Source organism: Phocoena phocoena, chromosome 14, assembly GCF_963924675.1.
Source record: "Phocoena phocoena chromosome 14, mPhoPho1.1, whole genome shotgun sequence".
In the NCBI taxonomy this organism is placed as follows: Eukaryota; Metazoa; Chordata; class Mammalia; order Artiodactyla; family Phocoenidae; genus Phocoena; species Phocoena phocoena.
In genome coordinates, this window is record NC_089232.1 from 8,300,614 (window position 1) to 8,321,405 (window position 20,792).

At 40.4% G+C, this 20,792-nt stretch overlaps 1 protein-coding gene across 1 annotated transcript in view; it reads right to left on the minus strand.

The window, feature by feature from the left end:
* The window catches only part of VWA3B (von Willebrand factor A domain containing 3B), a 205,397-nt gene that overhangs the window by 70,149 nt on the left and 114,456 nt on the right, over nt 1–20,792 (minus strand). Inside the window, exons 14-17 of the mRNA XM_065891066.1 lie at nt 16,437–16,619; nt 7,059–7,186; nt 5,641–5,643; nt 3,859–4,001 (exon numbers count right to left, since the gene is read on the minus strand). Of these exons, the coding sequence (XP_065747138.1) occupies nt 3,859–4,001; nt 5,641–5,643; nt 7,059–7,186; nt 16,437–16,619 (457 nt within the window). The remainder of the gene's footprint in view (nt 1–3,858; nt 4,002–5,640; nt 5,644–7,058; nt 7,187–16,436; nt 16,620–20,792) is intronic.

Here is a 20,792-nt window from a genome sequence, read left to right on the forward strand (position 1 = left end):
CAGCAATTAATTACAATTTCTCTTGAAACAAATAGAAAATCTCAGCTAAGAAACTGAAGTTATAAAAGTTTCCAAGTGGAAATTGTAGAACTGAAAAATAAAATATGAGAAAAAAAATTTTTGGACGAGCTCAATAGTAGAGTGAAAATGGCAGAGGGCAGTATCAGAGAACTCTGGGGACATAAAAATAGAATTCAGCCAATTTTAACAACAGAGAGAAAATACAATAAGAAAAGATAAACGGAGCCTCAGGGACCTGTAGGATCATAGCAAAATACCCAACATTCATATTATCAGAGTCCCAGGACAGGGAGGAAAAAAGTGGGACTGAGAGACCATTTGAAGAAGTAATAGATGAAAACGTCCCCAATTTGGTGAAAGATACAACATACAAATCAAGAAGCTGTGCAAACCCCCAACAGAGTAAACCCAAGGAAATCCATGCCAAGATGCGTTATAGTTAAACACTGAAAATTCGAGACAAAGAAAAAATTTTTAAAGCAAGCCAGAGAGAAAGGACCCAGCACCTAGAGGGAAGCACCAGTTTGAACAACAGCAAATTTCACATTTAAAAAGTAGGAGACCCGAGGAAGAGGCACTATACTTTTCAACTACAGACAGGAAAGAACAATCAACTGCAAATTCTGAATACGGCAAAAATGTCCTTCAGGAACGAAGAGAAAATAAAAACATTCCTAGACAAGGAAAAATAAAAAATAATTGTGGCTAGCAGACCTACCTTTAAAGACTGAACACAGGAAGTTCCTCAAACAGACAGGAAATGATAAAAGAAGGAACTTTGGAGAATCAGGAAGGAAGAAAGGACAAAAGAGAGCAAAAATATGGTAAATACAATAGATTATCCTTTCCTCTTGAGATTTAGAAATCATATTTGATGATTTAAATAGAAATTGTAGCATCACCTGATATTCAAGACAATGATATTTAAAACTGGGGAAGGCAAAGAAACCTAAACTGAAGTAAGATGTCCACACTCACAAAAAGTGGTAAAATGTTGATAGCAGAAGAGTGTTGTAAGTCATGTGTATATGCTGTTATACCCAGAGAAACCATACAAAGAGTTACACTCAAAAGCACTGCAAATAAACACTAAGGCCAAGTGGAAGATATTCCAGACATACAAGGCTGCTTCAACATTTGAAGTATCATATCAATAGACTAAAGAAGAAAAACCATATATCATTTGACACAGAAAGAGCATTTGACAAAATCCAGTACCAGTTCATGATAAAAACTCTCAGAAAACTGGGAATGAGGGGAACTTCCTCAACTTGATAAAGAATATCTGCAATAAACCTACAGCTAAAATCATATTTACTGGTGAAATATTGAATATCTTTCCCCCTTAAGACCAGGATAAAGGCAAGGATGCCCACTCTCATCACCCTTATTAAACATAGTGCTGGAAGTTCTAGCTTCTGCCAGCAAGGCAGGAAAAAGAGAGAAAGCCAGAAAGACTGGAAAAGAAGATAAAACTGTCCAAATTTGCAGATAACATATTGTATATGTGAAAACAGTAAGGAATTCACACACACACACCAAAAATTTAAAAAAAACACCCACAAAACGCAAAAAACTCCTAGCACCATTAAGTGAGTTCTATAAGGTTGTTCATTATGGGATCAACACACAAAATCAACCACATGTTGATACACTAACAATGAACATACAGCAACCTATATTAAAAAACCAATACCATTTGTAATTGTTCCAAATACTCAAATGAAATAATTAGGTATATACTTAACAAAATATGTATAGGATGTGTAAACTGAAAATTACAAAATGCTGCTTGTAAGACATCAAAGAAGGTTTAAATACATGGTCATGGTCAGGGGTCATGTTCATGGGTCATGCCACATTCAGAGGCTGGATGAATCAACATTGTGGAGATGTCAGTTGTTCCCAAATTGATCTACAGGTTTAATGTAATTCCTATCAAAATCTGAGAGTTTTTTTAGTAAACAGAGACAAACAGATTCTAAAAATTAAGCAGAAATTTCAGGCCCTAGAATAGCTAAAATAATTTTGCAGAAGAAAAATAAAGTTGTTAGAATCACTGTATCTGATATTAAAGCTTACCTTGTAGCTACATTAATGAAGACACTGATCAGTGATCTACGTGGAGAGATGTACACATAGATCACTGAAACAGAACATACAGTCTAGATTTAACCCACGCAGATATGCCCAGATGATCTTTGGCAAAGGTGCAAAATTAATTCAATGGAGTAAATATAGCCCTTTCAACAAATGCTGCCAAAGCAACATCTATAGGCCAAACAACAAACAAACAAACATAAAAAACCTTGATCTAAAACTTACACCTTATACAAAAATTAACTCAAGTGAATCATGGACTTAAATGTAAAATATAAACCTACAAAATCTGTAGGAAAAAACATAAAAGCTAATCTTCAGGAATTAGGGTTAGGGAAAGAGTTCTTAGATTTGACACCAAAACCATGATCCATAAAGGAAAGACTGATAAATTGGATCTTATCAAAATTAAAAGCTTTTGCTTGGCCAAAGACCCTAATTAGAGGACAAAAAGACAAGCTACAGACTGGGAGAAAACATTTGCAAACGACATATCTGATAAAGACCTAGTATCTAGAATACATGAAGAACTCTCAAAATTCACCAATAAAAAACAAATCGATCCACACAGAAAATGGGCAAAGCACATGGGCACAGACATTTCACTGAAAAGGATATATGGAAGAGGCTATCTATTTCACTGAAGAGGATATATTGTGAATGAGCACATAAAAAGATGTTCAATATCACTAGCCATTAGGGAAATGCAAGTAAAAACCACCGTGAGATGTTACACACCTATCAGAACAGTTAAAATAGAAAATAGCGACAATCAGTACCAAGTTCTGGCGAGAATGTGGAGAAACGGAATCACTCATTCTTTGCTGTGATCGTATAAAATGGCACAGCCACTCCCGCAAATAGTCTGGCAGTTTCTTATAAAACTAAACATTCGATACTATATGACTCAGCAATGGCACCCTTGGGCTTTATCTTAAAGAAATGAAAAATTATGTTCACATAAAACCTGTACAAAAATGTTTATAACTGCTGTATTCCTGATAGCCCCAAACTGGAAACAACCCAGATGTCCTTCAACAGATGAATGGTTAAACCAACTCTGGTACATCCATATCACAGGCTACTACTCTGTAATGAAAAGGATTGAACTGTTGCTACCTGCCAAAAATCTGGATGAATCTCAAGGAAAATATGTTGAGTGAAAAAAGCCCAAACCCAGAAGTTATGTGCTGTATAATTCCATTTTATATAACATTTTTGAAATGACAACATTTTAGAAATGGAGAACTTAGTGGTTCCCAAGAATTGGGAAAGAGTGTCGGAGGGAGATGGCTGTGGTTATAAAAGAGCAATGCCAGGGATTCTTGTGGTGATGGAGATGTTCCGTAGCTTGACTGTGATGGTGGAAATATGAAACCACGTATGATAAAATCCTATAGAAGTACACACACACACACATAAGTGAACACATGTAAAACTGGTGCAATTTGAGTAAGATCGTGGATTGTATCAATGTCGATCTCCTGGTTGCAAAATTGTACTATTTTTTCAAGATGTTACCATTGGGGGAAGCTGGGTGAAGAGCAGATATACGGGAGTTCTCTGTATTATTTCTCATAACTGCATGTGAATGTATAATCACTTCTATAAAAATTTCAATTTAAAAAACACAGGTTTAGGCTTCTTTTAAAATATTATGGGGCTTTAGTTTTATTCTACCTTCTTGCATTAAAGGAAAACTGGTAATGAGAGTCAAACCATTTTGTTCACTGATACCTGCGTGGAGGACTTTCTTTTTCTGAATCTTTTGACTTGACAGGTCCTCTGGTACTTTCGACATTCGTGTTGATTCGACATCAGCGTGAGATTTTGCACATTTTTCTGGGGTTGAAACAATGGAACAGATTTCTTTTTGATGCCTGTTTTAGATAAAAAGTAGACAAAGAAGATGAAAGAAAAAAAAAGGAGGGGGAAACAAAATTTCCATCAAGAAGGCAGAGTTAGATCAATACAATCGTGTTGAATGCTGCGAGCTTAAGAAGTGAGCCGCTCCCCTTATGTTTGGTTAAAATAAGAATAGTCATTTACCTCTGCCCCCGCAGAAGAGTGGACAGGAGCCCAGCCCTGGCTCACACCACAGCTCTGTTCCTTCCCAGCTATGTGACTAAGTGCAGTCGCTCAATCCCCTAAATTTCGTCACCTCCCTCACCCACAAACTGAAGGGAACATCAGCTGGGCCCTAACAGCATGGAGCTGATGAGAGGATTAACTCCAGAAAGAGTCTGTTGTAACGCAGAAAGCATTATAGAAACCCTTTTCTCTAACTAAAGGGTTGAACAGCTAGCTCTTATAAAAGCCAGAGAAGGGAAACCCCTGCCTTGAACCCTCTGCCAGCACCAGATCATGGCAAACCATTCTGTTGAAGATCTCGGGCCAGGAGGGATCCCCAAAAATTCCTAAATATTTTCCCAGACACACCTTCTCTGACACTCTGAACACAGCAACCACAGAAAGGAGTTTCCAGAACAACCTCCTGCTCCAACACTGTAAAGCACGCCCTCCTTCCTTCACCTCCCGCTCCAAGCCCATCTCCACGGAGCACCCGCCCGGTGTCCCATGATGCCCCACCACACTGCATCCTGTGACAAGGGCCCAGGCTTACATTCATCTGTGCACCCCAGTTCACCTGGCGTATGATTTGTACTCAGTAAATGTTTGAAAAAAGAAAGAAGGGAGATGAGATTTGGAGGCTGTAACATTTATTCCACCTGGTAAAAAACTCAATCTGTTTTCAACTACAGCTAGGTAGGTGAATTAACTTTTCCTAATGATATGTTATAAGGAAGTACAGAAGCATAATATCTATAGAACGAGGCACTGCATTTTACTCTTTTCTTTATATTAATTCAGAGCTCTTATTATGTGCCAGGCATGCCCTCATTTAATCCACCCAACAACCCTATGATGACCATTATTCCCCTCTTATAGATGAGGAAATTGAGGCTTAGTGAGGTTAAGTAGCTTGCCCAAAGTTACTAACATGTAATGGTGGGAAGCCTGGATTAAAACACTCCTCTGCATGACTCTAGAACCTGCTCCTTAGAGCCCCTAAAATATATATACATATAAAAAACCAAGAATACATCTACTAGTCAATCAATAGCAGCTACAGTCAACTGACCAAACCAACTTCCAAGCAATAGCTGGTCATGTCATCCTGACATTCTTTAGTTTGATTAAGCAAGGGGAAGAAGACAGGTAAGGTACTAGCTGAAAAGTATAGAGAAGATAATTGACACTGATGTGCTGCTCATTTATTTCTTAGTTTATTTGCTTAAATTCTCCAGATTTAGGAGATGTATCTAAGCTTTCCCAAACAAATTAAAAAAAAAATAATGCTGTAAAATCTCATTATAAGAGATGCCTGGGGGCTTCCCTGGTGGCGCAGTGGTTGAGAGTCCACCTGCCGCGGCTGGGCCCGTGAGCCATGGCCACTGAGCCTGCGCGTCCGGAGCCTGTGCTCCGCAACGGGAGAGGCCACAACAGTGAGAGGCCCACTTACTGCAAAAAAAAAAAAAAAAAAAAAAAAAAAAAAGAGATGCCTGGCATAACATTTATCTTTTTACTGATTCCATGCTCATGCCCTGCCCCCAGCCCATAATAAATGCTTAGTTTGCTAAGAGGAAGACAACAAATTTCGAAGAAGGAGAAATCCTGATTAATATGTATTTTCAACTTCTTTCCATTTTGCTATCACTCTTTTAAATAAAAAGACATCTTCCTGATGGGGTATGTATATGAAGCTGTGACACTTGAATATGTGTACAATGTGAAATCATTTAAATAAGATTTGACACATTTTCTGAGTGTTTGTTAGGGTGGTTTTGATCTTTATTTAAGAACTACTAGTTAGAAACATATTAGAGGGAATTCCCTGGCGGTCCAGTGGTTAGGACTCTGCGCCCTCACTGCCGAGGGCCCAGGTTCAATCCCTGGTTGGGGAACTAAGATCCCACAAGCCATGTGGCATGGCCAAAAAAACCCCCAAACCAACCAACCAACCAAACACAAAAACCCCCAAAATAAACACATTAGAATATAGGATGGGAAAAGACCTGAGGAATCATCTATCCCAAATTCTACCACCACACCCATCATTTTAAAGGTGAGGAAACTGAGACCCATGGCAATGGACAATATGGAGATCCACCGAGGTCACACAGAGTGAAGTGTGGACCTTGGCCTCCTGACCCTGAGTCAGATCTCCTTCATGACACAGCACTCCTGCTCTGCTCCATCACTGCTTCGGTTGGTGGGGGGTATTGTCCTCACTGGGTGGAAATGAGACATCCTTAGGGCTCATGCAAGGGTTTCAGAATCTACATATAAGGATGACCATGTGGCCTCTCTAAGCCAATCATTATTATTTTTTTAATATGTTTAAAAAATTTTTAAGTTATTTATTTTTGGCTGTGTTGGGTCTTCGTTGCTGTGCCTGGGCTTTCTCTAGTTGTGGTGAGCTGGGGCTACTCTTCATTGCGGTGCGCAGGCTTCTCATTGTGCTGGCTTCTCTTGTTGCAGAGCATGGGCTCTAGGTGCGTGGGCTTCAGTAGTTGTGGCACGTGGGCTCGGTAGCTGTGGCTCGTGGGCTCTAGAGCGCAGGCTCAGTAGTTGTGGCACACGGGCTTAGTTACTCCGTGGCATGTGGGATCTTCTCAGACCAGGGCTCGAACCCGTGTCTCCTGCATTGGCAGGTGGATTCTTAACCACTGTGCCACCAGGAAAGTCCGCCAATCATTATTAATTTACTAGATTATGAGTTCCCTTTGCTTAAACAAAAATCCTAACATAATCATACTATGTGATTCTTTAAAAGAAATCTCACAAAGTATTGCAGAAAGAAGTGGCAAAGAGATCCAGCAGAGCATCCTAGGGGACCCCCTGCGATGGGGAAGTGGGAGCTCTGCTGTGCTCACCTGTCTCCATCCTTTTCTCCATTGTACCACCAGTCCATGACCAAGGACTCCGAGTAAAGGTCTTGTACCTTCTCCAGGTCACTGCGTCCCTGCTCCATTTCCTTAATTAAAAGAGTCAGATCTTCATTCTGCCAAAATAAGTTAATGCATTATGAGATTAGAGTTCAGATTTCAAACATTTCTAACAGAAAACGAACTGTATCAGGAAAAGTAGAATCTAAAGAATTTCATGTAGTTCTTATATTATTCCTTTTTTAGACAGCCCAATTGAGGTATAATTCATTTATAATAAACTGAATGTACGTGAAGTGTGCCATTTGAGTAGTTTCGACAGTCACACCTGTGAAGTCATCACTGCAATGAAGACAATAAACATATCCATTACCCCCGAAAGCCTCCTAGTTTCCCATTGTAAATCTGCCTTTCCTTTGCCTCAAAACCTCTCTTCCCCCAACCAACTCATCTCCTTTCTGTCACTATATAATATTAGTTTCAATTTTCTAGAATTTTACTTAAATGGACTCATATAGTATATACCCCCTTTTAGGTCTAGCTTGCTTTACTTTTATAATTATTTTGAGATTCACCCATGATGTAGCATAAATCAGTAGTACATTCATTTTTATGGCTGAGTAGTATTCTATTACATACCGAATTCAAAATTTAGTCACCTGTGGATGGACGTTTGAGTTTCCAGGGTTTGGGCTATTATAAATACTAAAGCTGTGAACATTTGTGCACAAGTCTTTGTATGGACATCTGCTTTCATTTCTCTTGGGTAAATAAATAGGAATGGAATGGTTGGATCAAATGGTTGGTGATGTTGAACTTTTAAAGAAACTATCAAACTTTTCCAAAATGGTTGTACTAGTTTACATTCCCTCCAGTAATGAATGAGAGCTCTAGTTCCTTCATATAATTGCAAACACTTGATGAGGTCAGTTGTCTTAATTATAGCCATTCTGATAGCTGTGTAGTGGTATCTCATCATGGTTAATGTGTATTTCCCTAATGACGAATGATGTTAACCATCTTTTCATGATCTTGTTTGCCATGCATATATCTTCTTTGATGAAATGTCTGTCCAAATCTTTTGCTTATTTTTTGTTTCTTGGAGTTTTGAGAGATCTTTATATGTTCTGGATACTAGTCCTTTATTAGATATACAATCTGAAAACATTTTCTCCCAGTCTACAACTTGTCTTTTCATTATCTTAGCATTGTTTTTTAAAGAGAAGCTTTTAATTTTGATCAACTCAAATTTATCAGTTTGTTCTTATATAGACTATGCTTTTGATAACCTATTAAAAATTTTGGGGGGGCTAACACAGTGTCTCAAAGGGTTTTTCATATGTTCTCCTCTACCTGGAAAAAGACCTAGATTTTACATTTGGATCCATGTATCATTTTGATCCATGTATCATATTAATTTTTGAATATGGCATGATGTATGGAGGAAATTGTGTTTATTTTGTCCAATTGTTCCAACACCATTTTGGGGGGGAATAAAAAACTATATCCTTTTTCCACTGAATTGCCTTTGCATCTTTGTTGAAAATCAGTTGTCTACATATGTGTCAGTCTATTCCTGGTTTTGCTATTCTGTTCTGCTGATCTATATACCTATCTTTACACTAATACCACCCTGTCTTGGTAACTATAGCTTTATATGTCTTGAGATCAGGCAGTATTAGTCCTCCAACTTTGATTTTCTTTTTCAAAGTTTCCATGGAATTAGTTTGTCAATTTTTAATTGAAAAAACCTGCTGAGATTTTGATTGGGATTGAGATGAATTTAAAGATCAATTGAGAGAGAACGCACATATTAACACTGTGATGTCTTCTGACCCGTAAACAAGATCCATCCCTCAGCAATGTTTTGTAGTTTTCAGTATACAGGCCCTTTCACATATTTTGACAAATTTGTCCCTACATGTTTCATACTTTTGATGCTATTGTAAATGATTATTTTTCTTTGCTAATATGTAAAAACAAAATTCATTTTTGTATGTTGACCTTGTACCCTACAATCTTGCTAAATTCAATGATTAGCTCCAGCAGCATTTTTGTATATTCCATTAGATTTTCTACATATATAACCATGCTGAATGAAAATAAAGACGGTTTTACTTCATCCTTTCCATTCTGGATGGTTTTCCTGCTCCCTGGTTTATTGGGCTAACTAGAATTTCCATTACACTGTTGAATAGGAGTGGTGAAAGCAGACAACCTTGTCATTTTACTGATGTGAGGGGGAAACCGTACAATCTTTTACTATTAGAGTATGGTGCTAGCTGTAGGTTTTTCCTAAGTGCCATTTAACAGAATGAGGAAGTCTGTTCATATTTTGCTGAGAGATTTCATTAGAAAAGTGTGTTGGATTTTGTCAAAACTTTTTCTGCATAAATTGAGATGACTGTAAAGTTTTTAATAAAGTATGTTAATTTGGTGAATTGTATATCAATTTTCAAACGTTAAACAGAACTTGCATTTCTGGGATAAACCCAACTTGGTCCTTATGCATTCGACTTCTGTATGCGTAAGGAATATTAGCCGATAAGTTTCTTGTCTGATTGTATTTGCGAGGGTTTGGTATCAGGTTAATGCTTGCCTCATATGAAAGTATTCCCTCCTTTCATTTTCCTAGAAGAGTTTGTGTAGAACTGATATTATTTTCTCCTTTAAATGTTTGAAGTAAATCAGCAGTAAAGCAATCTGGGCCTGGAGGCTTCTGTGCATAAAGGTTTTTAACTACAAATTCAATTTCTTAAATAGATGTAAGGCTGTTCAGGTTATCTATTTCTTCTTGAGAGAGTTTTGGTAATTGGGGTCTTTTGAGCAGTTTATCACTAGATGTTGAATTTATGATTATTTTTTGCTTTACCAGTAAATTGTCTTTTTAAAATTAAATAACTGTAGATTTCATGCAGCTGTAATAAATAATATAGAGAGATACCATGTACTCTTCGCCCAGTTTCTCCCAAGGGAACGGCAGACACTCCCAGTGTCTTTTCATCCTGTTAACAGGGTCTTTTGCAAAGCAAAAGGTTTTATTTTTGATGAGGTCCAATTTATCCATCTTTTCTTTTATGGATCATGCTTTTGTTCTCAAGACTAAAAATTCTTTGCCTAGCCCAAGGTCCTTGAGATTTTCTTCCATATTTCTTTCCAGAATTTTTATAGTTTTATGTTTTACATTTAAGTCCATAATCCATTTTGAGTTAATATTTGCATGAAGGGTGAGGTTTAGGTTGAGGTTCACTATTTTGTCTGTGAATGTCCAATTGCTCCAACCATTTTTTGAAAAGGCTCTCCTTCCCCCACTGAATTGCTTTTGTACCTTTGTCAAAAATCAGTTTGGCATACTGGCATGCTGGGTATACTTCTGGGTTCTATACGCTATCCATTGGTCTAGGTGTCTGTTTCTCCACCAAAGCCATACTGCCTTAACTAACGCAGCTACACTGTAAGCCCTAATACTGCAATTATTTCTCCCACTTTATTCTTCTTTTTCAAGATTTGTAGGGTTTTCTAGGGCCTGTGACTTGCCATATAGATTTTAGAATAAGCTTGACCACGTCTGTAAAAAACCTTTCTGGGATTTTGACAGGAATTGGATTAAATCTATAAATCAAATAGATCTCTAATATGTTCAGTCATCCAATCCATGAACAAGGTATACACCTGTCCAGTTATGTTTTCTTTGATTTCTTTCTTCAGTCTTTTGTAATTTTCAGCATAAAAATCCTGTACAGGGCTTCCCAGGTGGCGCAGTGGTTGAGAGTCCGCCTGCCGATGCAGGGGACGCGGGTTCGTGCCCTGGTCTGGGAAGATCCCACGTGCCACAGAGCGGCTGGGCCAGTGAGCTTGTGCTCCGCAACGGAAGAGACCACAACCGTGAGAGGCCCGCGTACTGAAAAAAAAAAAAAAAAAAAAAAAAAAATCCTGTACATATTTTTAAAATATACATCTAAGTATTTCATATTCTTTGGAGCAATTGTAAATAATATGGAATATTTAATTTTGACTTCTCAAAATGTGATTGAATTTTGTGTGCTGATCTTGTAACCAGTGGCCTTGCTGAACTCACTTAATAGTTCTAGGAGTTTTGCTTTGTTTTTTAGCTCCTTGGGGTTTTATGTGTAGACAACATGTTACGAGCAAATAGGGACAGGTCTCTTTCTTCCTTTCCGATCTGTATGCCTTTTGTTTATTCTCTTGCCTTGTTGCCATGGGTACAGCTTCCAGTCGTATGTTAAATATGAGTGGTGAGAGTGGATGCCTTTGCCACGTTCTTGATCTTAGGAGGAAATTATTCAATCTTTCACTATTAAGTATGATTTTACTCGTAGGTATTAAGTTGATGTAAGTTGAGGAAGTTCCCCTCTGTTTCTATTTTGCTGAGTTTTTTATTATTAATGGGTGTTGCATTTGGTCAAGGCTATTTGCGCACAATAATATGACCATATGATTTCTCTTCTTTAGCCAGTTAATACGCCTGATTACGTTGATTGATTTTCTAATGTCAAACCAGCCTTGTACATCTGAGTAAAATCCCCCTTGGTCATAATGTATAATTCTTTTATACACTGCTGGATTCAGGTTACTAATGTATTATTGAGGATTTTGGCATCGTTGTTCATTGGTATATTGGTCTGTGGATTTCTTTTTTCTTTTTTTTTTTAATACTGTCTTCTGGTTTTGGTGTCAAGGCAATACTGGCCTCATAAAGAGAATTAGGAAGGAAGTGATCTCTCCTATTTTTTGAAATAAATTGGTTTAATTATTTTTTGAACTGTTTGGTAAAATTCTCCATGGAGCCATCTGAGCCTTGGTATTTCTCTTTCAGAAGTTTTAAAATTATAAATTCAGTTTATTTTATGATTTTAGTGCTATTCACATTGTCCATTTTATCTTGGTTGAGTTTTGGTAGTTGGTAGATTTTGTGGAAGTGGTCCATTTTTTTTCTAAGTTGTCAAATTTATGAATGCAAAGTTGTATTCCTTTTATTATCTTTTAATGACTGTGAGATCTACTGTGATGTCCCCTATTTCATTCCTGATATAAGTGCTTTGTGTCTAATCTTTTGTCTTTGTCAGCCTTCTGAGAGGTTTTATCAAATTCTTGAGAGAACTTTTTTTCAAAGGAACAGCTTTTTGTCTCATTGATTTTCTCTACTGTTTTACTATTTTCAATTTCACTGATTTTATGCTCTTATCTTCATTGTTTCCTTCCTTCTGATTGCTTTGGGTTTATTTTGCTCTTCTTGCTCTAGTTTCTTGGGGTGAGAATGCAGATTGTTGATTCAATATGTTTTCTTGTTTCCAACATAAGCATTTAGTGCTATAAATTTCACTCCCAACACTGTTTTAGCTGCGTTCCACATAGTTTGATGTGCATTTTTGTTTTCATTCAGTTCTAAGCAAATTGAGAACTTTTCTTTGACCACTGATAAAGGGTTCTCCTGGAGTGGACCACTTGCTTGGGCTGGGTCCCTCCTGCCTATTTTTCCCTCCCACTCTGGCGTCTCTGTACAGAGGTGGAGTCTCAGGACCATGGGGATAAAGAGGCTTCCCAGAGGGGGCCACTTGTGGCTGTGTCCCTTTGGCTAGTCCTCTCACTTACTCCAGTAAACCTGTTTTTCTGGTACATGTTTTATATATTTGGGAACTTTTATAGTTAAAGTTCATTTTCATTTGGGCATACCTGTGTATCTGGTGATTTTTTTTTTTTTTTCAGCTGTTTTCATCAAGGCGAACTGTCACAGCGGCCAGAGTCAGGAGTTCAGCTCTCTTTTCGTGGGACAGTTATCTCCACTTTGTTCACAGTCAGAGCTCCTAAGGGTAGGGGTTAACAGAGCACTGAGTAGCCCCACATAGCACACCTCCTTTGACCTTGTTGATGCTGGATAGAGGTAGAGGCTCAGCTCTCCACTGGGGGAGGAGCACTGTGGGGTTAGTCCTATTTCACACTACCTCATCTAGCTTATGCTGGTGGGTGTTGTGGAGGCAGCTTCCCACCAAGCCTCACTGACACAAAGGATGGGGGAAAGTGGAGTGTCACCTATCCCCAGCCCACACTTACTTTTTCATTTTCATTGATGCTGGGTGTTTGTGGAAACTTAGCTCCTTGCTGATCCCTCTGCCATGACGGCTGTGGTGAAGAATAGCAGTGACGCTCCTGATCTCACAGTGCCTTGTTAAGTCTCAGTACTGCCTGGTGGGACAGTGGTTCAGCTTGCCACTGGACACCTCGGACAATACCCTGCTTAGGGAATGAGGGCACTGCTTACTTCTACTGGAGTGGGGCGGGATGGATGATCAGCTATCCTCTCAATCCTCTGATACTACCCTAGTGCAGGATTTGCAGCACACCTGCTTCTGCCTGCTGGGGTTTGGAGAATCAACTTTCCATTCAGCCCCACTCACACTACCCCAGCAGAGAAGCATTGCCACTAGCTTCCACCATGCTGGGGCTGGAATATTAGCTCTCTGGGAAGATATACTGATACCACCTGACAGGGATATCAGAGCACCATCACTTCCTTCCATGGAGCAGGTGGGTGGTGATGGAAGATCATCTCCCTGTTCAGCTTCACTGAAATCCTGGGGAAGGGGATGTAGTCTTCCCATTGGTGTATGGCTGGAGTAGGGCAGGTATTGCCAAAAAGGTCTTTGGCTAAGCTAGGGGAAATAGGTTGTTCTTGGGTCATTTTTTGGGTCTGTGCCTGTTAGGGATTCCAGGTTGGAGGCTTTGGCAGTGCCACATCTGGGGTATATGGAAGACAATAACAAAACCCACAGAACTCATGCCATGTCATTCCCTAGGTTCTGAGGTCCCCAAGGCATTCTACCTCCTTCTTTCTACTTTTCAGAGTCTTCCTTTGCTTGTTTGTTGTTTTATGTCCAGGGCTTTTAAGCTGTAAGACAGAGGACCTAGGAGGAATGGGGCTACTCCATTATTGCTGGAACTGGAAATCCCTCCAGTTATTTATAATTAGATTTAAATAACAAGGTAAAAAAACTTACATATTTACCCATGCAGTTACCATTTCCTTTGCTCTTCATTCCTTGGTGTAGGTCTGTATTTCTATCTGGTATGATTCCCTTCTACATATAGTACTCTCTTTAACATTTCTTGTACTGCAAGTTTATCGGTGATGACTTATTTCAGTTTTTGTATATCTTTATTAACTTTGCTTTTTGAAATACATTCTGTGTATAGATTCTACACTGACAGATGTTTTTCTTTCAGTACTTTAAAAATGTCACGTCACTCTCTTTTAACTTGCATTGTTTCTAATGAGAAATCTGCTGTCATCCTTATCTTTTTTCCTCTGTACCTAATTCACCTTCTTTAAAATTTTCTCTTTGTCACTGTTTTTCAGAAGTTTGATTCTGATGTAACTTGGTGTAGTCTTCTTCATGTTTATTGTGCTTGCGATTCATTGAGTTTCTTGGATCTGTGGATTTACAGTTTCAATCCAACTTGTAAAATTTCTGGTCACTACTGCTTCATATATGTTTAAGCTACTTGAATTTTTCCACAGCTCACTGATGCCTTGTTTTCTATTTTTCTGTTTTTTTGGTTTTAATTCTCTTTCTTTTCTATGTTACATTTTGGATATTTCTATTGCTATCTTGCAGTTTACTAATCTTTTGTTCTGCAATGTCTGATCTGCTGTTCATCCTATTTACATGTATTTTTTTAATCTCTTTTAATCTTTTTTAATACATGGTACTTTTTTATCTCCAGAAGCTTGGTTTGTGACTTACTTGTATCTTCCATGTCGCTCCCTAACGTTTTGAACATATCAAATACAGTTACAGTAACTGTTTTCATGCTCTAATACTAACCTCTGAGTCAGTTTTACATGTTTCACTTTTTCTGTTTGTTTTTTCTCCTCATTATGGACCTGTATTTTCCTGCTTCTTTGCATACCTGGTACTATTTGATTGGATGTCAGAAACTGTCGATTTTACTTTGTTGAGTGATGGGGATTTTTGCTTTCCTATAATTATTCTTGGAGTTTGTTCAGAGATGCAGTTAAGTTCCTTGGAAATGGACTGATCCTTTCAGGTCTTGCATTTAAAATTTTCTAGACAGAACTGGAGCAGTGCTTGGTTGTTCCCACTGCTAAGAGAAGATCATTCTTTAAATTCTATCCAATGCCCATAAGATTATGAGGTTTTCCAGTACGACTGATGGAAGTAGTCAGTATTCTCTGCCTTGTGTGAGCTCAGAGTACTGTTCCCTCCAATTCCTTTGGATGATTCATTCCCCAGACTCTGGTAGTTTCCTCACATGTAAGCATTGATCAGTACTCTGGTTTGTCACTCCTTAGAGCAGACAGTAGGACAAAAACCACATTCTCTATCTAGAAGGGCATTCTTTTTTTTTTTTAAAGGATTATTTATTATTTATTTATTTATTTGGCTGTGTTGGGTCTTTGTTGCTGTGCGCGGGCTTTCTCTAGTTGTGACAAGCGGGGACTACTCTTTCGTTGTGGTGCGTGGGCTTCTCATTACGGTGGCTTCTCTTGTTGCGGAGCATGGGCTGTAGGCGTGCGGGCTCGGTAGTTGTGGCTCACAGGCTTTAGAACACAGGCTCAGTAGTTGTGGCGCACAGGCTTAGTTGCTCCATGGCATCTGGGGTCTTCCTGAACCAGGGCTCGAACCCATGTCTCCTGCATTGGCAGGCAGATTCTTAACCACTGTGCCACCAGGGAAGCCCATACAAGGGCATTCTTGAAATGCATATCTTCAGGCCAAGACTGGAAGACTGGAGCATAGAATTTTATTTACTTTCTCCCATTAGTGCATTAGAATGGATTGCTTTATCAGGTATCACGTGGTTATATAGCCTGAGAAGTCAGAAGACAACTACCTAACATCTGAATTTTTTGAAAGTTTCCCACAAATGTCTGTAAACAGGCAGTGGTTAACAAACTTTATGTATGGACCCCCAGGATGCTTGTTAAAAATACAGATTCCTGAAGTTTGGCAAAATGTTGATAATTGTTAAATTTGACTGATAGGTACGTGGTCCATATACTCTTCTACTCTTGTGTTTGTTTGAAACTCTCCATCATAAAAAGCATAGAAAAAAACAAAATATATTAAGATTCCTAGGCCTCTATGCCTAGAGCCTGATTTAGTAGCTCTGAAGTAGGACCCAGGAATCTGCATTGTCACAGGTGCCTTAGCTCGGGTGGTCCTTAGACCACATTTTGTGGTCCACTCACTGTTAAGTGATTCATTTTCTCCACTTAGGTGTCCTTGTGGTTGCTGTTTTCCCAATTAACGTCTCATCCATGGGCCTCCAGCCATTAGTGCTGAAGTAAGTGAACACTCTCTTCTCAGCCCATTAAGCTCTTACCTGAACAGCCTCTGGAGGACAGGGATCCTTGTAACCAAAACTGTAAGAATGGAACTCTCCTCCAGTCAAAGCAGCAAGCTCTTTCAAAAATCCATTTGCAACTTCATCATTGTAACAGAAGGAGATGGTGTAAATAGGAACTTTCTGAAAACGTCTGGCCTGCTCTATAACCATGTTAGGTGGCTGAAATGATACATTTTGAGGGGAAAAGGGGAGATGGAAAGAGAGAGGAAGAGACAGAAAAAAAAAAAAAAAGATGTGAAAATCCCTAATATTTGCTCTAGATAGTGAAATTCTCAAATAGTAATCCTGTATACAGTGGAGAATGACTTCTTGGGAAGGTGTAAATTCAATTCAATAAACAAAGCAAACACTGCCAGATAGTGAGAGTATGAAGACCAATGACTCAGCTCTTGCCCTCTGAGGGCTCACAGTTTGGTGGGAAAAAATCTGGGAGAGATATTTGACTAACCAAAGTACTCAATTTCAGTGCACCTAAGCCTAAAGTCCATGCTTTTAAAATGCTGGGCTACACTTCTGAGCACTTAAAGTATTAGGGTCATGGGTAATACACCTTGGCTATTGGGATTCTGCAGAGTGAGGCCACCAGATGTCCATGTGGCTTCCAAAGCACCTACTCCCAAAAAGTAATTTCTAGACCATGGTCAATGTGTCTCCCACAGAGTGAAAAAAGAGACATTGATTTAGGGCCCTTCCATGTGCTGGGCACTCTGTTGCGGACAATAATATCCCAGTTAATCCTCACAACCATCTTGTGAGAGAGTTTTGGAAAGACTGCTAGTTGCCTACCTCTCCTTTTTTTCACTGTCAGAGCCCTGGTTTTCTTTTCATGGTAGCAACATACTTAGTTAAAAACAAACAAACACAACACATACACACATACACACTCATCTTCTGACACTTTTTTTGCAGCTAGGTGTGGCCAGGTCTGTCCACTGAGATATAAGCGGAAGTCTCAAGGGAGAGACTTTTTTTTGCCAATAAAAAAGACAAAGACTTAACAAAAAAAGCTAATATCCTCCCCTTTTCACCCCTGCCCCCTGGAAAGTGGACACTCTGCCTAGAAGTGGAGCAGCTCTTTTGTGACCATGAGGATGGACGTCGCACACAAAGACAGTGAAGCATAAAGATTAAAGGAAGCGTATTTCTTGGAGACGTCCTTGAATAGCTGTATAACCTAGACTTCCTTCCGCTGGGCTTCGCAGCCATAGGGATATAAATCTCTCCATTGTTTCAGCCATCATTGGTCTGCTCTTCTGCTTTTCCTCCCAGTAACATGAAACCCTAATTGGCACAGTAGGTACGGATATGGACTCCACTTAAAGATGGAGAAACTGAGGCTCAGAAGAATTAAGTTTCCTAGGGTCATCAACCTCTTAAGTGGTAAGACTAGATTCAAAGAGTTTTTACTCCTAGAGGCAATGCCAGACTATGTGTTTCCCCGCCGTTTGCAATAAAGACCGTCTCTTGCTAAGGACTGACTCTCCGTAAACATTACCCGACTCTCAGGAAAGATAACTGATGAACTGCCCTGCCACCTCTCTACCAGCACCACCACACCCAGCTGAGCACCCTCAGAAGCGCCTCTGATTGTCTTGCTTCCACTGCCTCTGTGTTTCTCAGTCCCTCTTTGATGGACCCAAATTGCTGGCTCCAACTGGAGAGTGGCCAGTTCCCACTCTCCACCCCTAGTTCCTATCCTTTGACTGTTAACCCTTCCTATACGTTTGCTATGAGCCCTGGGGAGGCAGGGGGATGAGGGAGGCCTCTGGACTCACCACTGGGAGATGGCCAGTTGAGTGGTCCCCCAGAGACTGGTCTCATTCCAGCCACCACTTACACATGGCTTCAGTCTCTGGATCTGACCAGCCTTGAACCTGTCCCTGCCCATAAGCCCACCCACACCTCTCCTCCTCTCTTCTCTCCCCTCCCCTCTGCCCATTGGCTGGTTCCTAACCAAACAGCAACCTAACCTAGCTGAGGGCTGATCCCATCCCTCTTGTCAACTTCAAGGACAGAGCAAAGCCCTCTCTGCTGCCTGCTCTTCCTTCAATGTAGCTTCCGTTTTGAGGACTTACCATGTGCTGGGCACTAAGGGCTCTGCTTGTGCTCTCTCCCTGCATCCCCCCCACAACCCACCATGGAAGGTACTATCATTATCCTCATTTCTTACAGGACTCCTGGCCACTGCCCCTCAGCCCCATATACCAGACTGGAGATGCTAGACCTAAATTCTGTTAATTTGATAGATAGGGTTTTAGCTAGAAATTAGTCCTATATTGACTTACAGCTGAGATATTTGGGAAGGGAAAGAAACTAACGTTGATTTAGTGCCAGCGGTGTGGGTGCCAGGGACTGTGGGCAGCATTTTCATCTTCCATACGCTACCTGACATTATTTCATATGGTCATTTGCTCCTTGCCTATCTCACCATAAAACAGAAGCTTCACTGAAGGCAGGCATGTTGTCTATCTTGCTCCTCACTGTATCCCAGACTGATAGCAGTACCTGGCACATAAAAGGTGCTCAGTAAATATCCGTGGAATGCCAAAACAAAAACAACCCCCCCCCCAAAAAAAACCCCAGTGTTTAGGGACTTCCCTGGTGGTCCAGTGGTTAAGACTCCGTGCTTCCACTGCAGGGGGCATAGGTTCAATCCCTGGTGGAGATATATATATATATATATATATATATATATATATATACACACATATATGTATATAATCTCACCTCATTCACTCATAGCAACCCTGGGAGGAGGGGGCATTAGCTCTAAGTCACGGATGAGGAAATTCACATCGGGGGCACTTGCCCAAGGTCATTCAGATGGGCAGTGCTGGGGATGAGCTCTAACCCAGGTCTCCGGCTCTAAAGCTGTTTATTGCCATCAGCCCTGACAGCTCGAGAGAACGTGAGCAAGTCTCTTATGTGTATCGCTGTGAGCCCTCCACCAGCACACAGCCCCAGGTAGTGTTTGCTAAACCGGCACGAGGTTCTAGTGCCCAGTGTGGCGGTGGAGAGTTGGGCGGAAGGCGGGGCTGCACCTTGATTGCAGAAGGAGCTCCATCCCCGCAACAGAAGAGAGCCACGCCTGTCCTCCCGCCCCAACCCTGCAGCCCCCAAGGATCCTTTTCGCTGGTGGGTGTCCTCACAGCTTAAAAGAAGACTCAGTATGTTGAAGTAAGCCTTTCACCACCACAGCCTGAGTCACCCTGACTCTCCCCAGCCACTTACTATAGTAGCTCAGCTCGCGGGGCTGTGCCATGCGGGGGCCATGTCTGTAGGACACCGAGGAAGCCTTTCTCAGCCCAGGACTCCTTAGTCTGTTCCCCTCAGAGGTCCCGTCAGTCCCTAAGATGGGGCCAAGCAGCACACCTGAGACACTCTCCCCCAGTGCCCTCGTCCCCGAGTCTAAACAGGTGTGCGGCCAGATGTTCCTTTCACCACAAAGGTCAACTTGGGGTGTCAAGAAAGGCAGGGACGGTTCTCCCAACAGCTTGAAGGAGGTTTGTTTGTGCAGAGGGGCTCACCCTGTGCCTTCCCCTGCTCCCATCCCTCGCATACCCTACGTGGGGCTTTATTATCCATCTGTTTTTGTTTAGAACGGTGCAGATACCTTCCTCACGTCCATTCTTGCGAGGGTGAGCCCCTAACTTCAAAGAAGTCCCAAAATAACCACAGCCAAAGATGTGCTGGGCTGCTCCTGACAGAGGCCCTGCAGTGTCCATCTGCACCTACAGATGCCCACCAAAGGACACCTTGCAATCCCAGGCTCGTGAAGAACCCTCTGAACTTGATTAATTAAAAGACTTGTCTTCTATATAATTCTGCCCTGGACATTTAATAAACAAGCAGCACACTGATGTTCATGGAATTGAATCCCGAACAGCATCTCTGTGCGTTCTTCCAAGTAGAAAATTCTGCGGAGTACCGGGAATAATGACATTGGTCTTACATATTCAGGTCCTACAGTCAGTTAAAATTCAAAACCAAATTGAGATTGAGTGGTACATCTTAATGTCCTCTACATAGAACATGAATATCAAATATCCATTTGTTTTTTTGAGAGAGTCTGAGGAATAATGCAAAATAAGTAGATTGTTTGTGGGGAAAAGGTAGATACAAATATGAAATGCCTGAATAAGAGTTTATAAATCACTTTTCCAGTAACTTGCATATTTCTGATTCCAGCTCGTTCATTTCCCTAGTGCCTCATCGTTAAGTGGACCACAGACCCTCTGGGAATTTGGGGGCAAGCTACTGATCTTCTCCCCAGAGAAATGCATGAGTGCATTTTTTATATAATTTTGGGAGATTCCAGACCCTCATAAGTCT